The sequence below is a fragment of the Equus asinus genome, chromosome 2 (assembly GCF_041296235.1).
Source record: "Equus asinus isolate D_3611 breed Donkey chromosome 2, EquAss-T2T_v2, whole genome shotgun sequence".
Classification (NCBI taxonomy): Eukaryota; Metazoa; Chordata; class Mammalia; order Perissodactyla; family Equidae; genus Equus; species Equus asinus.
This window is the reverse complement of record NC_091791.1, coordinates 129221147-129239291: the sequence shown is the minus strand read 5'-3', so window position 1 is coordinate 129239291 and position 18145 is coordinate 129221147. Positions and strand designations below refer to the sequence as shown.

General features: G+C 36.7%; 1 protein-coding gene across 9 annotated transcripts in view; it reads left to right on the top strand.

The window, feature by feature from the left end:
* LRRC49 (leucine rich repeat containing 49) overlaps window positions 1–18145 on the top strand; it is a 137880-nt gene that overhangs the window by 63242 nt on the left and 56493 nt on the right. For all 9 annotated transcript variants that reach the window (XM_014848223.3, XM_014848222.3, XM_070498953.1 and 6 more), the window contains one exon: window positions 16218–16365. In XM_014848223.3, the coding sequence (XP_014703709.1) occupies window positions 16218–16365 (148 nt within the window). The remainder of the gene's footprint in view (window positions 1–16217; window positions 16366–18145) is intronic.

Below are 18145 nucleotides of genomic sequence, written 5' to 3'. Positions count from 1 at the left end.
GATCTGTTTTCTTTGTCCATGTCTTTGTTAATATTCCACATATGAGTGAAATCATCTGGTGTTTGTCTTTCTCAGTCTGGCTTATTTCACTTAGCACAATTCCCTCCAGGTCCTTCCATGTTATTGCAAATGGGATGAATTTGTCTTTTTTTCTGGCTGAGTAGTATTCCATTGTACATATATACCACATCTTCTTTATCCAATCATCAGTTGATGGGCACTTGGGTTGCTTCCGTGTCTTGCCTATTGTGAACAGTGCTGCAACAAACATAGGGGTACATATGTTACTTTGGATTGTTGATTTCAAATTGTTTGGGTAAATACCCAGTAGTGGGATAGCTGGGTTGAATGGTAGTTCTATTTTGAGTTTTTTGAGGAATCTCTATACTGTTTTCCATAGTGGCTGTGCCAGTTTGCATTCCCACCAGCAGTATATGAGGGTTCCCTTTTCTCCACACCCTTTCCAACATTTGTTGTTTTTAGTGTTAGTGATGATAGCCATTTTAACAGATATGAGGTGGTATCTTAGCATAGTTTTGATTTGCATTTTCCTGATGATTAGTGATGTTGAACATCTTTTCATGTGTTTATTGGCTATTTGTATATCTTCTTCGGAAAAATGTTCATATCCTCTGCCCATTTTTTGATCGGGTTGTTTGTTTTTTTATTGTTCAGTTGTGTGAGTTCCTTATATATTATGGAGATTAACTCCCTGTCAGATATATGATTTGCAAATATCTTCTCCCTGTTGGTGGGTTGTCTCTTTGTTTTGATCCTAGTTTCTTTTGCCTTGCAGAAGCTCTTTAGTCTGATGAACCTCCCACTTGTTTATTTTTTCTTTTGTTTCCCTTGTCTGAGAAGACACGGTATTTGAAAAGATCCTTTTTAGTTCAGTGTCAAAGAGTGTACTACCTATATTATCTTCCAGGAGTTTTATAGTGTCAGGACGTATCTTCAAGTCTTTGATCCATTTTGACTTCATTTTTGTGTATGGCATGAGATAATGGTCTACCTTCATTCTTTTGCATGTGGCTGTCCAGTTTTCCCGACACCATTTATTGAAGAGACTATCTTTTCTCCATTGTATGTTCTTGGCACCTTTGTTGAAGATAGGTGGCCATTGATGTGCAGATTTATTTCTGAGCTTTCAGTTCTGTTCCATTGATTTGTGTGCCTTTTTTTGTACCAATACCATACCATTTTGATCACTATGGCTTTGTAGTATATTTTGAAGTCAGAGATTGTGGTCCCTCCAGTTTTGTTCTTTTTTCTCAGGATTGCCTTAGCAATTCGGGGTCTTTGGTTGCCCCATATGAATTTTAGGATTCTTTGCTCTATTTCCATGAAGAATGTCATTGGGATTCTGATTGGGATTGCGTTGAATCTGCAGATTGCTTTGGGTAATATGGACATTTTAACTATGTTTACTCTTCCAATCCACGTGCATGGAATCTCTTTCCATCTCTTTATGTCGTTATCAATTTCTTTCAGTAATGTCTTACAGTTTTCATTGTATAAGTCCTTCACCTCCTTGGTTAAATTTATTCCTAGATACTTTATTCTTTTAGTTGTGATTGCAAATGGAATTGTACTCTTGAGTTCTCTTTCTGCAAGTTCGTTATTGGAGTATAGAAAAGCAACTGATTTTTATAAGTTGATTTTGTACCCTGCAACTTTACTGTAGTTGTTAATTATTTCTATTAGTTTTCTGATGGATTCTTTGGGGTTTTCTGTATATAAGACCATGTCATCTGTGAACAGTGAGCGTTTCACTTCTTCACTCCCTATTTGGATTCTTTTTATTCCTTTCTCTTGCCTAATTGCTCTGGCCAAAACCTCCAGTACTATGTTGAATAAGAGTGGTGATAGTGGGCATCCTTGTCTTGTTCCTGTTCTCAGGGGGATGGCACTCAGTTTTTCCCCATTGAGTATGATGTTAGCTGTGGGTTTGTCATATATGAACTTTATTATGTTGAGGTAATTTCCTTCTATGCCCCTTGTCTTTAGAGTTTTGATCATAAATGGCTGTTGGATTTTGTCAAATGCTTTCTCTGCATCTATTGAGATGATCATGTGGTTTTTATTCCTCAGTTTGTTGATGTGGTGTATCACATTGATTGATTTGTGGATGTTGAACCATCCCTGTGTCCCTGGTATGAATCCCACTTGATCTTGATGTATGATCCTTTTGATGTATTGCTGAATTCAGGTTGCCAAAATTTTGTTGAGGATTTTTGCATCTATGTTCATCAATGATATTGGCCTGTAGTTCTCCTTTTTTGTGCTGTCTTTATCTGGCTTTGGTATCAGAGTGATGTTTGCCGCATAGAATGTGTTAGGAAGACTTCCATCTTCCCTAATTTTTTGGAATAGCTTGAGAAGGATAGGTATTAAATCCTCTTTGAAAGTTTGGTAGAATTCTCCAGGGAAGCTGTCTGGTCCTGGGGCTTTATTCTTTGGGATGCTTTTGATTACTGTTTCAATCTCTTTCCTTGTGATTGGTCTATTCAGACTGTCTGTTTCTTCTTGACTCAGCTTTGGGAGGTTGTAGAGTCTAAGAATTTATCCATTTCCTCTAGATTATCTGTTTTGTTGGCATATAGTTTTTCATAGTATTCTCTTATAATCCGTTGTATTTCTGTGGTATCTGTTGTTGTTTCTCCTCTTTCATTTCTGATTTTGTTTATCTGAGCTTTCTCTCTTCTTTTCTTTGTAAGTCTGGTGAGGGGTTTGTCAATTTTATTTATCTTCTCAAAGAACAAGCTCTTTGTTTCATTGATCCTTTCTACTGCCTTCTTTGTTTCAATAGTGTTTATTTGTGCTCTGAGTTTTATTATTTCTCTCCTTCTGCTGACTTTGGCTTTGTTCTTCTTTTTCTAATTCAGTTAGGTGTAATTTGAGATTGCTTATTTGGGATTTTTTTTGTTTCTTAAGGTGAACCTGTATTGTGATGAATTTCCCTCTTAATACAGCTTTTGCTGCATCCCATATGAGTTGGTACAGTATGTTATCATTTTCATTTGTCTCCCGATATTTTTTGATTTCTCCTTTAATTTCTTCAATGATCCATTGCTTGTTCAATAGTCTCCACATCTTTGTCCCTTTCTCAGCTTTTTTCTTGTAATTAATTTCTAGCTTTATAGCATTATGATCGGAAAAGGTGCTTGTTACTACTTCAATTTTCTTAAATTTATTGAGGCTTGCCTTGTTGCCCAACGTATGGTCTATCCTTGAGAATGTTCCATGCGCACTTGAGAAGAATGTGTATTCTGCTGTTTTTGGATGGAGTTTTCTATATATGTCTATTAAGTCCAACTGGTTTAGCTTTTCATTTAATTCCACTGTTTCCTTATTGATTTTCTGTCTGATGATCTATCCATTGATGTGAGTGGGGTGTTTAGGTCCCCTACTATTATTGTGGTGTCATTAATATCTTCTTTTAGATTTGTTAATAGTTGCTTTATGAACTTTGGTGCTCCTGTGTTAGGTGCATTGCTATTTATAAGTGTTATTTCTTCTTGATGGAGTGTCCCTTTGATCATTATATACTGCCCCTCTTTGTCTCTCTTTGCCTGTCTTATCTTGAAGTCTACTTTGTCTGATATAAGTATTGCGACACCTGCTTTCTTTTATTTGCTATTAGCTTGGAGTATTGTCTTCTGCCCCGTCGCTGTGAGCCTGTGTTTGTCATTGGAGCTGAGATGTGTTTCCTGGAGTCAGCATATTGTTGGGTCTTGTTCTTTAATCCATCTTGCTACTCTGTGTCTTTTGATTGGAGAATTCAGTCCATTTACGTTTAGGGTGATTATTGATGTATGAGGGCTTAATGCTGTCATTTTATCACTTGTTTTCCAGTTTTCCTGAATTTCCTTTGTTTCTCATCCTCTGTGTTTTGGTCTACCCATTGAATTATGTAGTTTTTTGTTTTTTTTTTTAAAGATTGGCACCTGAGCTAACAATTGTTGCCAATCTTCTTCTTTTTTCTTTTCTGCCTTTTCTCCCCAAATCCCCCCAGTAGACAGTTGCATATCTTTTTTAGTTGTGGGTCCTTCTAGTTGTGGCATGTGGGATGCCACCTCAGCATGGCCTGATGAGCTGTGCCATGGCTGTGCCTGGGATCCGAACCAGTGAAACCCTGTGTCACCAAAGTGGAGCACGCAAACTTAACTGCTCAGCCACAGCGCCAGCCCCAATTTATGTAGTTTTTAATGATGTGTTTCTTTGTTTTCTCCTTATTTATTCTTTGTGTCTCTGTTCTGCTTTTTTGTTTAGTGGTTACCCTGAGGTTTGTATTCAGAATCTCGTGTATAAGATAGCCCATTTTCTGATGGCCTCTTATTTCCTTAGTCTAACTGATTCAGTCCCTTTTCTCCTCCCCTCCTAAGTTGTTTTTGTCATATCTTATTCCATCTTGTTTTGTGAGTTTGTGGTTAAAATGACAGGATTATCTTTGTTTTTGGTGTTTTCCTTCCCTCTAGCTTAATGCTATAGTTGAATATTTGCTGTCTTATTCTGATTCTGTCTACCTATTTATCTCCTTACTCTGTTTTGTGACCCCTTTCTCCCTTTTTTTTTCTTCAGGTATGAGGGCCTTCTTGAGGATTTCTTGTTGGGAGGGTCTTGGGGCTACAAAGTCCCTTAGCTTTTTTTTGTCTGGGAAAGTTTAATTTCTCCCTCATATCTGAAAGATATTTTTGTTGGATAGAGTATTCTTGGCTGAAGATTTTTTTCTTTTAAAGATTTGAATATGTCATTCCATTCTCACCAAGCTTGTAAGGTTTCTGCAGAGAAATCCGCTGAAAGCCTGATAGGGGTTCCTTTATAGGTTATTTTCTTCTGCCTTGCTGCCCTTAGTATTCTTTCTTTGTCATTCATTCTTGCCAGTTTTACTACTATATGCCTTGCAGTAGGTCTTTTTACATTGACAAATCTAGGAGATCTGGAAGCTTCATCCACACAGATTTCCCTCTCTTTCCCTAGGTTTGGGAAGTTCTCTCCTATTATTTCTTTGAACATGCTTTCTGCTCCATTATCCTTCTCTTCTTCTTCTTGAATACGTATTATTCTTATGTTGCATTTCCTCATTGAGTTGGATATTTCTCGGAGACTTTCTTCGTTTCTTTTTAGTGTTAGTTCTCTCTCCTCCTCTGTCTGGAGCATTTCAACATGTCTATCTTCGATCATGCTGATTCGCTCCTCTATGATGTCCACTCAAGTGTTCAGGGAATCCATATTTTGTTTTATCTCTTTCATTGTGTCTTTCATCTCTGATATTTCTGATTGATTCTTCTTTATAGTTTAATCTCTTTTGTGAAGTAGCTCCTGAACTCATTGAATTGTTTCTCTACAATTCTCTTTTATTCTCTTTTACCTCGTTGAGTTTTTTGATGATAGCTATTTTGAATTCATTGTCATTTAGAGTACATATTTCTGTGTCCTCAGGGCTGAATTCTGGGTGCTTGTCATTTTCTGTCTGGTCTGGAGATTTGATGTAGCATTTGATGTTGCTAGGTTGGGTCTTACACATTCTGATATTATTCGGTTGCAGTTACAGCCTATCGCCACTGGGTGGGTGTCAAGAGCCATGTATTCTGAGCCCTCCTTCTTCAGCTGATATCCCAGGCAGTGGAGCAGCACGGGGCAGGAGGGGGGAGGGGTGCTTTCTCATGGGTGCACTCTAGGCTTTCTTGATCAGCTCTCACTCTATGGTCTCCTGGGATGTTGGCTTAATGAGGTTACTCCCTGCAAAAGCTTTCGCCCCATTAGAGGGCTACCGTCTAGGCTGCAAGGGCCCTAGGGAGTCCTTGGTGATCCTGTAAATGAGCAACCCCTTCCCCATTCCTTCCCTTATGGATCCTCCCATGGCAGCACTCACAGTCTTTAGGTGAGGGAGCAAAGTTCTCTCTTACCCCATTCCAGCTCCTCCGAGGGGGGCTCCAGCCTCTCTGCCCTCTGTCATGTGGCTGCGAGTCTCTCCAACATTTTTGTGTTGTTAGAATGTCCTCTGTTAGAGTATGGATGCCCCTTTTTGTTGTATGTTGGAGGGGAGAGAGTCCCAGGCAAGTTCACTCTGCCATGATGCTGACATCACTCTGAGAGTGGATTTTAATCATAAGGCAGCCAAGTGAGGAAACAGAAGCACGAGTCTCAAGTCTGCCTCCCCCAAAATGGGGAATCAGGGATATTTATGGGGTAGAGGGCAAAGGGGTCTGAAATGTGGAGATAGATGATTGGAGGTGATGAGAGGTGAGGTAATTGATGATCTGCACAAGTGTAGTCAAACTTCATGCCTCTTCCTAGGATGAATGTTCACAAAATGGTGGCATTAGCATGACCTGAGGGTGGAGTTGTTAGCTTCTTGACATCAAAAGGTCACTTATCAGGCGTCTGTGCAGGCCCATTGATGGGTTGGTGGTCTCAACCTGCCTGAAGTGGACAAGGGGTCCTAATTCCTGAAAAACACCTCAAACACCCATTACCATGGTGACCGAGGCACCAGGGAGATGTTATCTATAGGAACCTAGTGGGAGTCAGATAACATATTGCCTAAGCAGTGCAGTTTACAATGGGCGGGGGAACAACTAAAAGCTATAATCAGGAATTGCAAAAAAGGAAAAAAACTTTAGTTACTAGCTACCTAATCATCAATTGCTAGCTGTTTACCAGTTTCTTATGGAGCAAAAGAAGCCAGATTCAAATGAGTGCATATGTATGATTTCATTTACATAAAGTTCAAAAACAGGCAAAACTTATCTATAGTGTTAGAACCAGGTGAGTGGTCACTTTGGGGAGGAGTAGTGGCTGTAAGGGAATGCAAGAGGGGGCATCAGGGTGTGGGTAATGTTTGTTTCTTAATCTGGGTACTGGTTACATGGATACGTTCAGTTTGTGCAAAATCATCAAGCTGTGCACTTATGATTTGTACCCTTTATGTATATCATACATTGATTAAAAAAATTCAAAGAATACTATAAAACTATCAATAGAAGGAAGTTGCTCCAAATAACAAAATTGTTTCATGACAGAATAATAGCTGTATTTCCATAAACTATAAAAGAGGAGTTTGGTCTGCAGTGGCATGCTGGAGCCAGCTTGCACTGGCTCACTAGACCAATCATGTACATCTCTTCAGCTCGGTGATGTCATTTTGGTAGCTGGAAATCGGCCATGTTGGGAATATTTACTCCATGGAAATTGGCAAATGCTACATTGGATTGTTGTTTTCCCAGAGGGTGGTACCTACAGTACTGAATTTAGGTCTCTGTACACAGGGACATTATTTGACTTGCTTTATAGCCAGTGTAATTATTGAACAATTAATATAAATGTTGAAAGTGGCTGAAATGAGCAAGCCTTTTAGAATTATCCTTATCACAATTTGAGACCTCAAAGAATCTTTCCTTCTTTTTTCTACTGTAAATTCGAGGGGGTTTATTTTCATTTACATATCAATTCAGTAAGTGGAAATATGTCATTAAGAACTTTCCTTATCACTTTAAATTTGGTTTCAGTGTCACAAATTAGCATTACAAGAACATCACCATGTATTGAAATCTACCCTTGGTAATTAGAGTTATTGTGAATCACCTGAGACTGAAGCTATGTTGCTCCTTTTTTGTTTTTACTACTAGAAAATGATCATTGTAGCCTGGAGAAAGTAAATAAAATTGTCACCCTCAATTCTGAGACACTCAACTCTGTCCTGGTGTCCTCTGTCAGCCAAGTGCATACAGACATAATAGATACTCTCTTTGTTGAATTGTTGTCAATGACATTGTTGAAACAAGATACCAAAAGAGACAGGTTAACGTTTTTCTCTATTACTTCTGTTTAACTCTTTATGTCTCTATCCCATCCTTTTCACTTTCTTTTTGTTTCTATCTATAGCCACAGTCTTCTATCTATCTATTTCTCTCTGTCATCACTTTAGCTTCTCAAATATTAAAATCTTTTAAACATTGCGATGGAAGGATTAAACTATTTTAAGAGTTTCCCCAAGGGGAATTTGGAGATCTTTTTTATGCATGTGAGAAAAATATCTTGTTGTCTTAACATTATTTTTGCTTTGTGATGACAATGGCTTATTATTAGAAGGCATCTTTAGATTCCTTAGAACCACATAGTTTCTGAGAACCCCTGCTACCATCGTGCACTTAGTGACTAACATCAATTAACGTGTATCAGCATAGATGGTTAATTGTTATGGAGCACCCAAAGAGAGAAACAGGAAAGTGAAAGAAAAAGTGAAGGGAGGAGAATACATATAAGAGAGGGAAAAAATTCTGTTAGTTTTGCTTTCTATAACATTGAAAATGAGTTTTGGATTCAGCTGTTATTGGACTATTCCATTTTTAATAAAGTTCCCTGTCACCTTTTTACCTGAGTATTTTAGCAGTCATTGATGATCATCGTCTGGATCCATTATTTCATTAGGGATTACAAAGTGGTGATATTCTGTCATTCTTCATTTTTTTTAGCTATAATTCTTCTATAAAGAAAACTTTTATTATCTTTTTGGTTACCCTGAAGAACAATTTGTTCAGGAAAGGAAGGATAAGTGCTTGATTCCCTTTATCTCCATCTACTGCCTTTGACTTTTTTATTTTAATTTTTTAAATATTTTTTTAGTCTCTGGAAGTTCTGTGTCTTCTCAGATCTTATTGGATTTTACTCATATTTTCAAACTTGTTTTTATTTCTTGAAATATCTTATAATTTTTTAATTCTGTGTTTGAATATTCCATTGTATGAAGAAGTCTTAGCCAATCTGACTAAGTCATCTGTTGTTTCTGCTAGTAGACTATCAGAGTGCTCTATTTCCTTTTGAACTGTGAGCTATTTATTTTTCTTGGTACCTTATTTTTGGGAATTTAGGCGGGGCTTGTATGAAGGTAGTTTCCTCCATAGAGGAGTTTCATTTGCTTCTGTCAGATGCTTATAGGTATAACTAGCCTTACACACTTGAAAAAATCAATTCTCAGGGCTCTCCTGGTGGCGTAGCTGTTAAGTTCGTGTACTCTGCGTTGGTGGCCTGGGGTTCACAGGTTCAGATCCCAGGTGCAGACCTAGCACTGCTCGTCAAGCCACACTGTGGTGGCATCCCACATACAAAACTAGAAGAAGACTGTCACAGACGTTAGCTCAGGGACAATCTTCCTCAAGCAAAAAGAGGAAGATTGGCAACAGATATTAGCTCAAGGACAATCTCCTCATCAAAAAAAAAATCAATTCTCCTCTTGAAATATTTTAGACCACCCATTTATCGTGGATTCAGGCTGCAAACTGTGATTTGTGGTTGTTTTCCTCCTCTTCTACTTAACCCCAAATTTTGAGATAGGCGATATTCCTGAGGCAGTGGATAGGAAAATTCATAAGTAATTCACCCTCTATTGAGAGCCTAGCCCTTGGGGTCCCAGATTTATGGACAAGTCTCCAGTTAGGCTCTCCAACTTGGGTGGCCTCTGGGATTTGTCTTCTGTCTCCCAGCCTTGAAGATCACGTAAACAAATCTCAAATTCATTGGATTCAGTAAATGCTCTCATAGCAAAAAGGTCAGTTTCAACATTCTTCTTACCTCTCTGAGTTCCCACCTTTACTTTTTTTTCGGCCTGTATATTTCTTATTTTTTAGCAGATCGTGGATGCATTTGATGCATTTGAGAAGATTTTTAAAATATATTTTATCAAGACTTTTCCATTGTTTTTAGCAAGATCTTCAGTCCACAAACTTAGTTCATTCTATCACAAATACAAACACCGTCATGTGCTCTTTTAACTGCGCTTCATTCTTTAATACTTCATTATATGTTATCTTATAGATCTTTCTAGTCATTTGATGTTTACAGTTGTATTTGTTTCAGTCCTTGTGAGTACACTTGATTTATCTACTGTTGCATTTCATTGCAGCCTGCTAGGTACAGTAGTAACTATTCAGTAAAATTCTCGCTGATGAATATAAAATAAGTGAGCTTTTCTTTTCATTAAGATTATTTCATAGTACATGGCACTTTATTGGTATGAAGGAGTAAAACCTCTTCTTCTAAAGTACCTAACTTTTGGGGGGAAGCTTTCTAATTGAAGAAATTTGACTGGTATTTGGGACTTGTTAGTTAAATATCTATGTGGTATACATGCATATTTGGGAATTTTATTTTTTCCCTTTGTTTTATTAAGTAAGCATAAAATGGACTAAAATATTTTTCTTTTGAGATGTGAGTTTTGGGCAGTAGGGACAGATTGTTCCTCTATAGGTTTAGCAGATAGAAAGCAGATGTGGCATTGGGAAGAGAGTGCTAGAGGCAGAGCAAATGTATGAGTAATCTGGAAAAAGATGAAAGTCAAATTATGAGTTAAATGTCAGCTTTTGGACCAAAACTTTTTCATTCTTGGTACTCTGAAGAGGCATGCAACTGAGTGCTGTGTTCTTAAAAAAATAGAGAGAGAGACTATTCTTGAAAGCCAATGCTACTCCGCTATACTTACTGTTCTATTTCCAGGTTTTTTTGTTTTTGTTTAAACAATCTGATTTTGATTTTCTTTGGTTAGGTAGGATATAACCCTTCATTAGCTTGTATTTGTAATTAAAGAGTATTGTTTTGTTTGATTAGAGAGTGTCTTGGAAATCATATGTACTTTGTCTGTGCATTTCTAGGAATGTCTGGCATGTTTATTGATCAAATGCCTTGCAGATGGAAATGAAATTTTGTTAGGAATCTTCTGGATGAAATACAGATTTATTTTTACTTTAATAAAACTGTTCAAAACATAAAGACTAGACTTCAATCTGGGTGTCAGTGCTGGCAGCTGATGTGGGAAGGGTTGTCAGGATTTTACCTGCTAAGGATTACAGTGATTTTCCCATTCCTCATGCCTCTCTTTGTTTGTGCTTGAATTACAGTTGTAGACAAGATGGGCATCAGCATGTCTTCTAGATCTCTGAAGTGCTTCATAATGACTGTATTCACTGGGCATACTATTTTCTTCTCTATCCACTAATGTGCTTTATATTTAAATTCTATGAAGCTATCATTTAGTTTTGTGTTTAACACCACTTATTTGGTAATTATTAGACTAACTCCACTCCCCAAAGGAATACTCAAGAAGTAGGGCTGAGAACAGTTGGAATTATTGTAGTTTAAAATTATGCTTATCAATAAGAAACAAATCATAGACTGTCTTCAGCCCAGCTTGTAAATAAACAGTAAAATTAGAATCTACCTATGATAAAATGAGATTTTCCAGCTTCTCTATGGTCTAGACATATTATTTCCACTTTTCAGTGCATCTGTCTTACTAGTGACAGATATCAGGGCATAATGATTCTCGAATAGCGTGATAACTTTTAAAAAGTAATTTCAGGGATAGTGTAATAAAATTCACTTACTAATTTTTTTTATCAAGAATATGACCTTTGGAATCATTTCAATTCATCATCTTCTTTCATTCATTCCCCAGAACTTTATTGCAAACTTATTAAATGCTAGGTCCTATGTTAGGTGTTGGGGCAGTGGTCACACCACATTTCTAGCCCTCAGGAAGCTTCCAGTTTAATTCTGTTCAGACATGCTGGGCCATTGAAGAAAACTGCTCTTTAACATAGACCATCTACTGGCTCTGTTGCCTCTGCTCCTCACATTAGTTAATATCTTAAGGTTGAAATTAGTTACCCCATCCCTTGAAAGTTTTAGGGAAACTTAATGAAAGCCCTCTTGAAACATGTCCTAATAGCCACTGGCCACCAGTGTCACATGGTGTTCCAGATAAAAGAGACCTGATAGATGAAAATGTGATCTCTCAAATATGTGCTTTTTATACTTTAAATTTCTTTGTAAATCACTTCATTGAAATATAACTTACATGTAATAAAATATACCTATTTTAAGTGTAGAGTTCAACGAATTTTGACAAAGTATACATCCTTGTAACCACCATGTCAATCATTAACCCAAGAGAACCTGTATGTTATTCTAGATTTATCTCTTCTTCACATTCAAATGATTACTAATTTCTGTCCGTGCCACACTTTAAACTTCCATAGAACCTATCCCTTCCTCTTTACTCTTATGGCTATCACCTTAGTTTTTGGTATGTTAGACCCTTACTATTTTTCACCTTTATTACAGCAATCTACTTTATAACTAGTTTTTTACTCTTAACTCTTTTTTTCCATTTATACCTTCTATAATGTTACTAAGTTGTGATTATTCTAGTCACGTTAGCCGCCCCTTGCTTAAAATCCCTTGATGACTCTTCACAGTTCCCATTCTCAATCATCAATTTCTGAGGAAGAGTGTGGTTCGCAGTGGCAACTGACTTGATGATGACATCATTCATCAGACAGGAAATATACAGAGCAGAAAACATGTGGAGGGAAGTTAGTTCACTTAACACTGTGGAAGAAATAAAACTTTGCCTTGTGTTTCAGTTTGGAAATTATCAGAAGCATTTTTATTTGATTTAAGCTTTATGTAAACAACTATGAGGGAAGGAGAGAAGCATCTTTTAAACATCCATCTCAAACACCAGAAACTGTTCTAAGATATTTTATAGTGATAAACAAAACTTGTTAATGCTAGGTGGAAAAAAATATAATGTTTGTTGATGTTTATTTACACCTGAAGTGCTTAAGTTTAAATTCACGAACTCTCATTTTTACCTACATATACCAGCCTTTTAAAAAATGTCGTCTCATAATTATCTAAACATGTCTCAAAAACCATGATGTGAATATGAATCATGAGATTTACCTTTTAGATTGGTAAGGATAAGCTCTGAGGTAAAATAATTGATAGTGGACTATCTCTTTACCTTGGATGGGAGGAAAACATAGAAGAAATATTTAAATATGACAATAAAAAACACAATGAACTTTGTTCTTGCTAGAGAGCTTGCCTCAACCTTAATTGTGCACACACAGGTTATTTTCTATAGCATAAATATTCTATATCGTGTAGCTTTTCTTAACACAGGAAGAAAGATATTCAGTATAGTACCTCATTAAATAAAGTGCTTTTAGGCCTAGGTGTTTTCATTAATTATTTGATTAGACACTAGATTAGATGACTAATATAAATGAGTTTTACCGACCTGCTCTGGGGTATTATTTAGAAAAGTGATTATTCCTTTCTTTAAAAAATGAAAGTCCCAATCAAAATCCCAGCAAGTCATTTTGTAGATATCAACAAATGGATTCTAAAGTTTACATGGAAAAGCTGAGACCTAGAATAGCTAAACGATACTGAAGGAAAACAAAATTGGAGGATTCATTAACCTACTTCAAGACTTATTATAAAGGTACAGTAATCAGGACAGCATGGTATTGGTGAAAGAGTAGACACGTATATCAATGGAACAGAGCAGACGGCCCAGAAATAGACCTACACAAATATAGTCAAGTGATCTTTGACAAAGGAGCAAAGCCAATTCAATAGAGAAAGGATAGTGTTTTCAACAAACGGTACTGAAACAATTGGATATTTCTCTAAAAAAGTGAATCTAGACATAGACCTTATACCTTTTACAATCTAGACATAAACTTTATACCTAAAAGAAAACTTAGGAGAAAATCTAGGCAACCTTGGGTTTGGCGATGAGTTTTTAGATACGACACCAAAAGCGTGATCCATGAAAGAGAAAATTGATAAGTTGGACATCATGAAAATTAAAAACTTCTGTACTGTGAAAGACACTATTAAGGAAGTGAAAAGACAAGTCACAGATGACGAGAAATATTTGCAAGACATGTATCTGATAAAAAAGAAACCTATCTATGATATACAAAAAAACTCTTAAAATTCAACAATAAGAAAACAACCTAAGTAAAAAATGGAACGAGAGGTAAAAATGCAAAGAAGACATACATATGGCAAACGTGCATATGAAAAAATGCTCAGCATCCTTTGTCATTATGGAATTCCATAGTAAAACAATGAGACACCACTACACACCTATTGGAATAGCTAAAATCCCCCAAAACTGACAAATACCAAATGCTGATGAGAATGCAGAGCTGGTAGGAATACAAGATGATACAGTCACTTTGGAAGACAGTTTGGCAGTTTCTTGCAAAGCTAAACATAGTCTTCCTATACGATCCAGCGGTTGCACTCTTAAGTATTTACCCAGTTGAGTTGAAAACTTATGTTCACACAAAAACCTGCAGACAAATATTTATAGCAGCTTTGTTCATAATGGCTAAAAACTGGAAGCAATCAAGATGTCTTCACTAGGTGAATGGATAAACAAGCTGTTTGTACACTCATACAGTGGAATATTACTTAGTGATTAAAAAAAGATCTATGAAGCCATAAAAAGATATAGATGAACCTAAAATGCATATTACTAAGTGGAAGAAGCCAGTCTAAAAAGACTACGTGTTACGTGATTCCAGCTGTATGACATTCTGGAAAAGGCAAAACTGTAGAGACATAAAAAAATAAGTGGTTGCCAGGGATTCAGGGAGAGGGGAGAAGCTTTGAATAGGGGATTTTTAGGGCCATGAAACTATTCTGTATGCTGCTTTAGTGGGGGATACATGACATTCTGCATTTGTCAAAACCCCTAGAACTTTACAGCAAAGAGTGATCCTTAATGTATGCAAATTTAAAAAAATCATTTAGGAGGTTGTAGGATCCCAGGAAGGAATGAACACAGACTATGACAAGAGAATCTAACTGTATTTCAATTGTATGGAAAAACCTCCCTGAAGGGGTGGTGGGGTAAGGTGCTGACCTAAGTAACTTTGTAAATGAGTCTGCAAAACTAAATGCAAAAGGAATTACACATAAACATTGTGTTTTAGTTGATAGAGTCGTTTCCCACGGGGGTACAGGTTAAAAATTCGGATACCACTATGCATGTATTCTGGAATTGAACAATTGAATGATGGCTGGGAGATGGTGGGAGCCAGATTTCTCCTGGTGGGAGTAGGAATTTACAGATAAGCAAGGGAAGGACGCTAGAATGATCCTTTTGGTAATAGATTAGAGTTTGAGACAACAGTGTGAGCTCATCTTTAGCTTAGTATAGACACAGATGGCTACATGGAGAAATATTATAGATATATGTATACACACAGGTTAGCATATACACATATATTTCTTTACTTTGTCAGCAGAGAACCTGAAAGAAACGACATCCCAGTAGCAAGAAGTACACTTAGCCAGCAGATCTTTGTTTCTAATACCATTTACAATAAAAGGAACCATGGCTCCTTGGAGAAATGGCTGATTCTAGGACTGGGATAGTAAATATATAATATGAATCTAGAGAATCTTATAGTGCCAGAAAGTAAAGAAGTGCTCAGAAAAAAATCCACATTAATGGGGGTATGTCAAAGGAACATAGGAGCCGACTGAAAGAGCCTCCAATGGCCAAAGCTGGAACAAGTTGAACAATAAGATAAGTAAAATAGTTTTGGATTATAACCCAAAGTATAAAATAAATATCCATAAATTGAAACTGATATAAATAAATAAATGGGGGAAAAAAGACAAACCTTCTGGGAAGAAGAATTCCAAATAATTTATGTAGATACTCTGCCCTCAAGGAGGGGCAGCTGAACTTCCCACTCGCTAAGTTGGGGCTGCACATGATGACTTCCTTCCAAAGGATTCAGTGTGGAAAGAAGGGAAGGGAAGACTAAATGTACATTGGAGAAAACGGAGAAGCACTACCTCACCCAGGTTCTCAAGGCCAACATGGACAGTGATAAGTCATGTTAATTAATAGTATGTACCTCAACCCTAGTCTAATCATGAGAAAAGTATCAGACACATCCCAATAGAGGAGCGGCCTACAAAATAACTGACTGGTATTCCTCAGAACTGTCAAGGCCATCAAAAACAAGGAAAGTCTAAGAAACTGGCACAGTCAAGAGGAGCCTAAAGAGACAGGACAACTAAATGCCATGTGGTGTCCTGGATGAGGTCCTGGAGTAGAAAAAGGACATTAGGGAAAAACTAAGGAAATCTAGATAATATATGGTCTTGAGTTAGTAAGAATGTATTGATATTAGTTCACTAATTGTAAAAACTGTAGTATATTAATACAAGATGTTAATAATAGGGGAAACTACATGCAGAGTATATGGGAACTCTGTACTATCTTCTCAATTTCTCTGTGAGTCTAAAACTGTTTTAAAAAAACAATGTCTATTAAAGAAATGAAAGTGCTGTTTGAAGGTCTCACAATAACCCAGTGGTTTCTGTCTCTCCTGCAGTTTTGAGAGTGTCTGCTGCCTTGCTGACTCTACATCTCTCTCAGACATCACTTTTGATGGCAATCCAATAGCTCAAGAGTCATGGTACAAACACACTATCCTTCAGAATATGATGCAGCTGCGCCAGCTAGATATGAAGAGAATCACGGTGAGAACTCTTCTAAAGTGCTTACCATATTGTTTTCCTTAGCATGCATTAAGAAATTGGCATGCATACTCTTTGCTTGAAATGCTTCTTAATTTTTATGAACTGTGGATTATCATGACTGTATACTTCATAATTATAATTGCAGATTTTTTTACCACCTGTCCCTGATTCCAGTTTCATTGAATAGGGCTTTTTAAATTCCTAATCTTCTATTTAAAATAATAATCATGCTTATTTCTCATTCTTGCTTAGTATCTAATTGATAATTTACTTTGGAATGGATGAGTAAAAATTTCATTGATAAGTTCAATGGTATAATGGTTAAAAACATGGGTGATGGAGCCAGACTGTTTGACCATTTTCTAGGCATATGACCTTTGGCAATTTACTTAAAATTTCTATATCTCATTTTTCTCAAAGTAAAATGGGAATCATAATTATATTATGTCATAGGGTTGTTAAGATAAAATAAAATACTAAACCTTAGAACAGTATGAGGCTCCTAGGAAGCATCATAGGGAGCTGTTGTTTGTTATTGTTATTATTGATACTATGCCTCTCAAAGTAGCAATCTCTTTTTTTATTCACTCTGTCTCCGTGTTAGGTATTTTCTACACTTAGATGTTTTGATATGGCTCCTGAGCTAAGTGAAATGCTGCATATGATACCCCTCTTTTAAGGTGTACAATGCACATTAGCATATTACAGACTCCAAGAAGTTCTGTAATAAAGAAACTTACCTTAATTTGTTTCATTGCATCTCAAATTTATTTGAATATTTTATTTTCTCAGAAAATACCTATTAATAATCTCAGTTTGGAGGCCAACTGGTGGCATAGTGGTTAAGTTCACATGCTCTGTTTTGGTGACCTGGAGTTCACAGGTTCAGATCCTGAGCATGGACCTACACACTGCTCATCAAGCCATGCTGTGGCGGTGTCCTACCTACAAAATAGAGGACAGCTAGCACAGATGTTAGCTCATGGCCAATATTCCTCAAGCAAAAAGAAGAAGATTGGCAACAGATGTTAGCTCAGGGCCAATCTTCCTCACAAAAAAAATAAATAATCAATTAATTACTTGAAAAAATCTCAGTTTGATAATCTCTGATCTAAAAAATATCCTAAGCCTCCACCTGTTTTCCTACTTTTAAATTCTGCTAATTTTAATGTGGATTCTCAGTGATCAGCTGGGTTTATTATTTATTAATTGACTCATTGGCTGTACACCAGTTTCACAATGTGTGCAGTTTACATTTCTACCTCAGCAATGTTATGGAAACCTAAGGTATTTAGCAGATAGTTAAAGTGTTGATGAATTCATGAGTACCAGGAATCTCCTAGAGTCCTGCCTCTCTCTTCCAGCATAGAGATATGGTTCTTTGTCCTCTCAGTTTGTTCAGACCTACACTGTCAACACTGTTTTGTACTTTTACCCTTATCTCTGTCTCTTTCTCAATTAAGCATCTTTGGTACTTCTAATTGCTCTTCCTGTTGAGATTGAGATGAATGGGGTAAGAAATTAAGCTAACCCATTTATATAAATTAGTACTTAATTGTGCATTAGGTTTCTCATAGTGAATTTATGTGTCGCTCTTGTCTACCCAACTAAGGTATATAGTCCTTAAGGGCAGAAGCTGTTCTTCCTCCTCACCTGATACATACAGATGTTCTATACATATTTATTTCCTCTCCTTCTCTCTCTCACACAATGATGAGAATACAGTCGTGTTCAATAAAGACTTGTTGATTGAGAGAAATTTACCTACTTCTATGCCTTA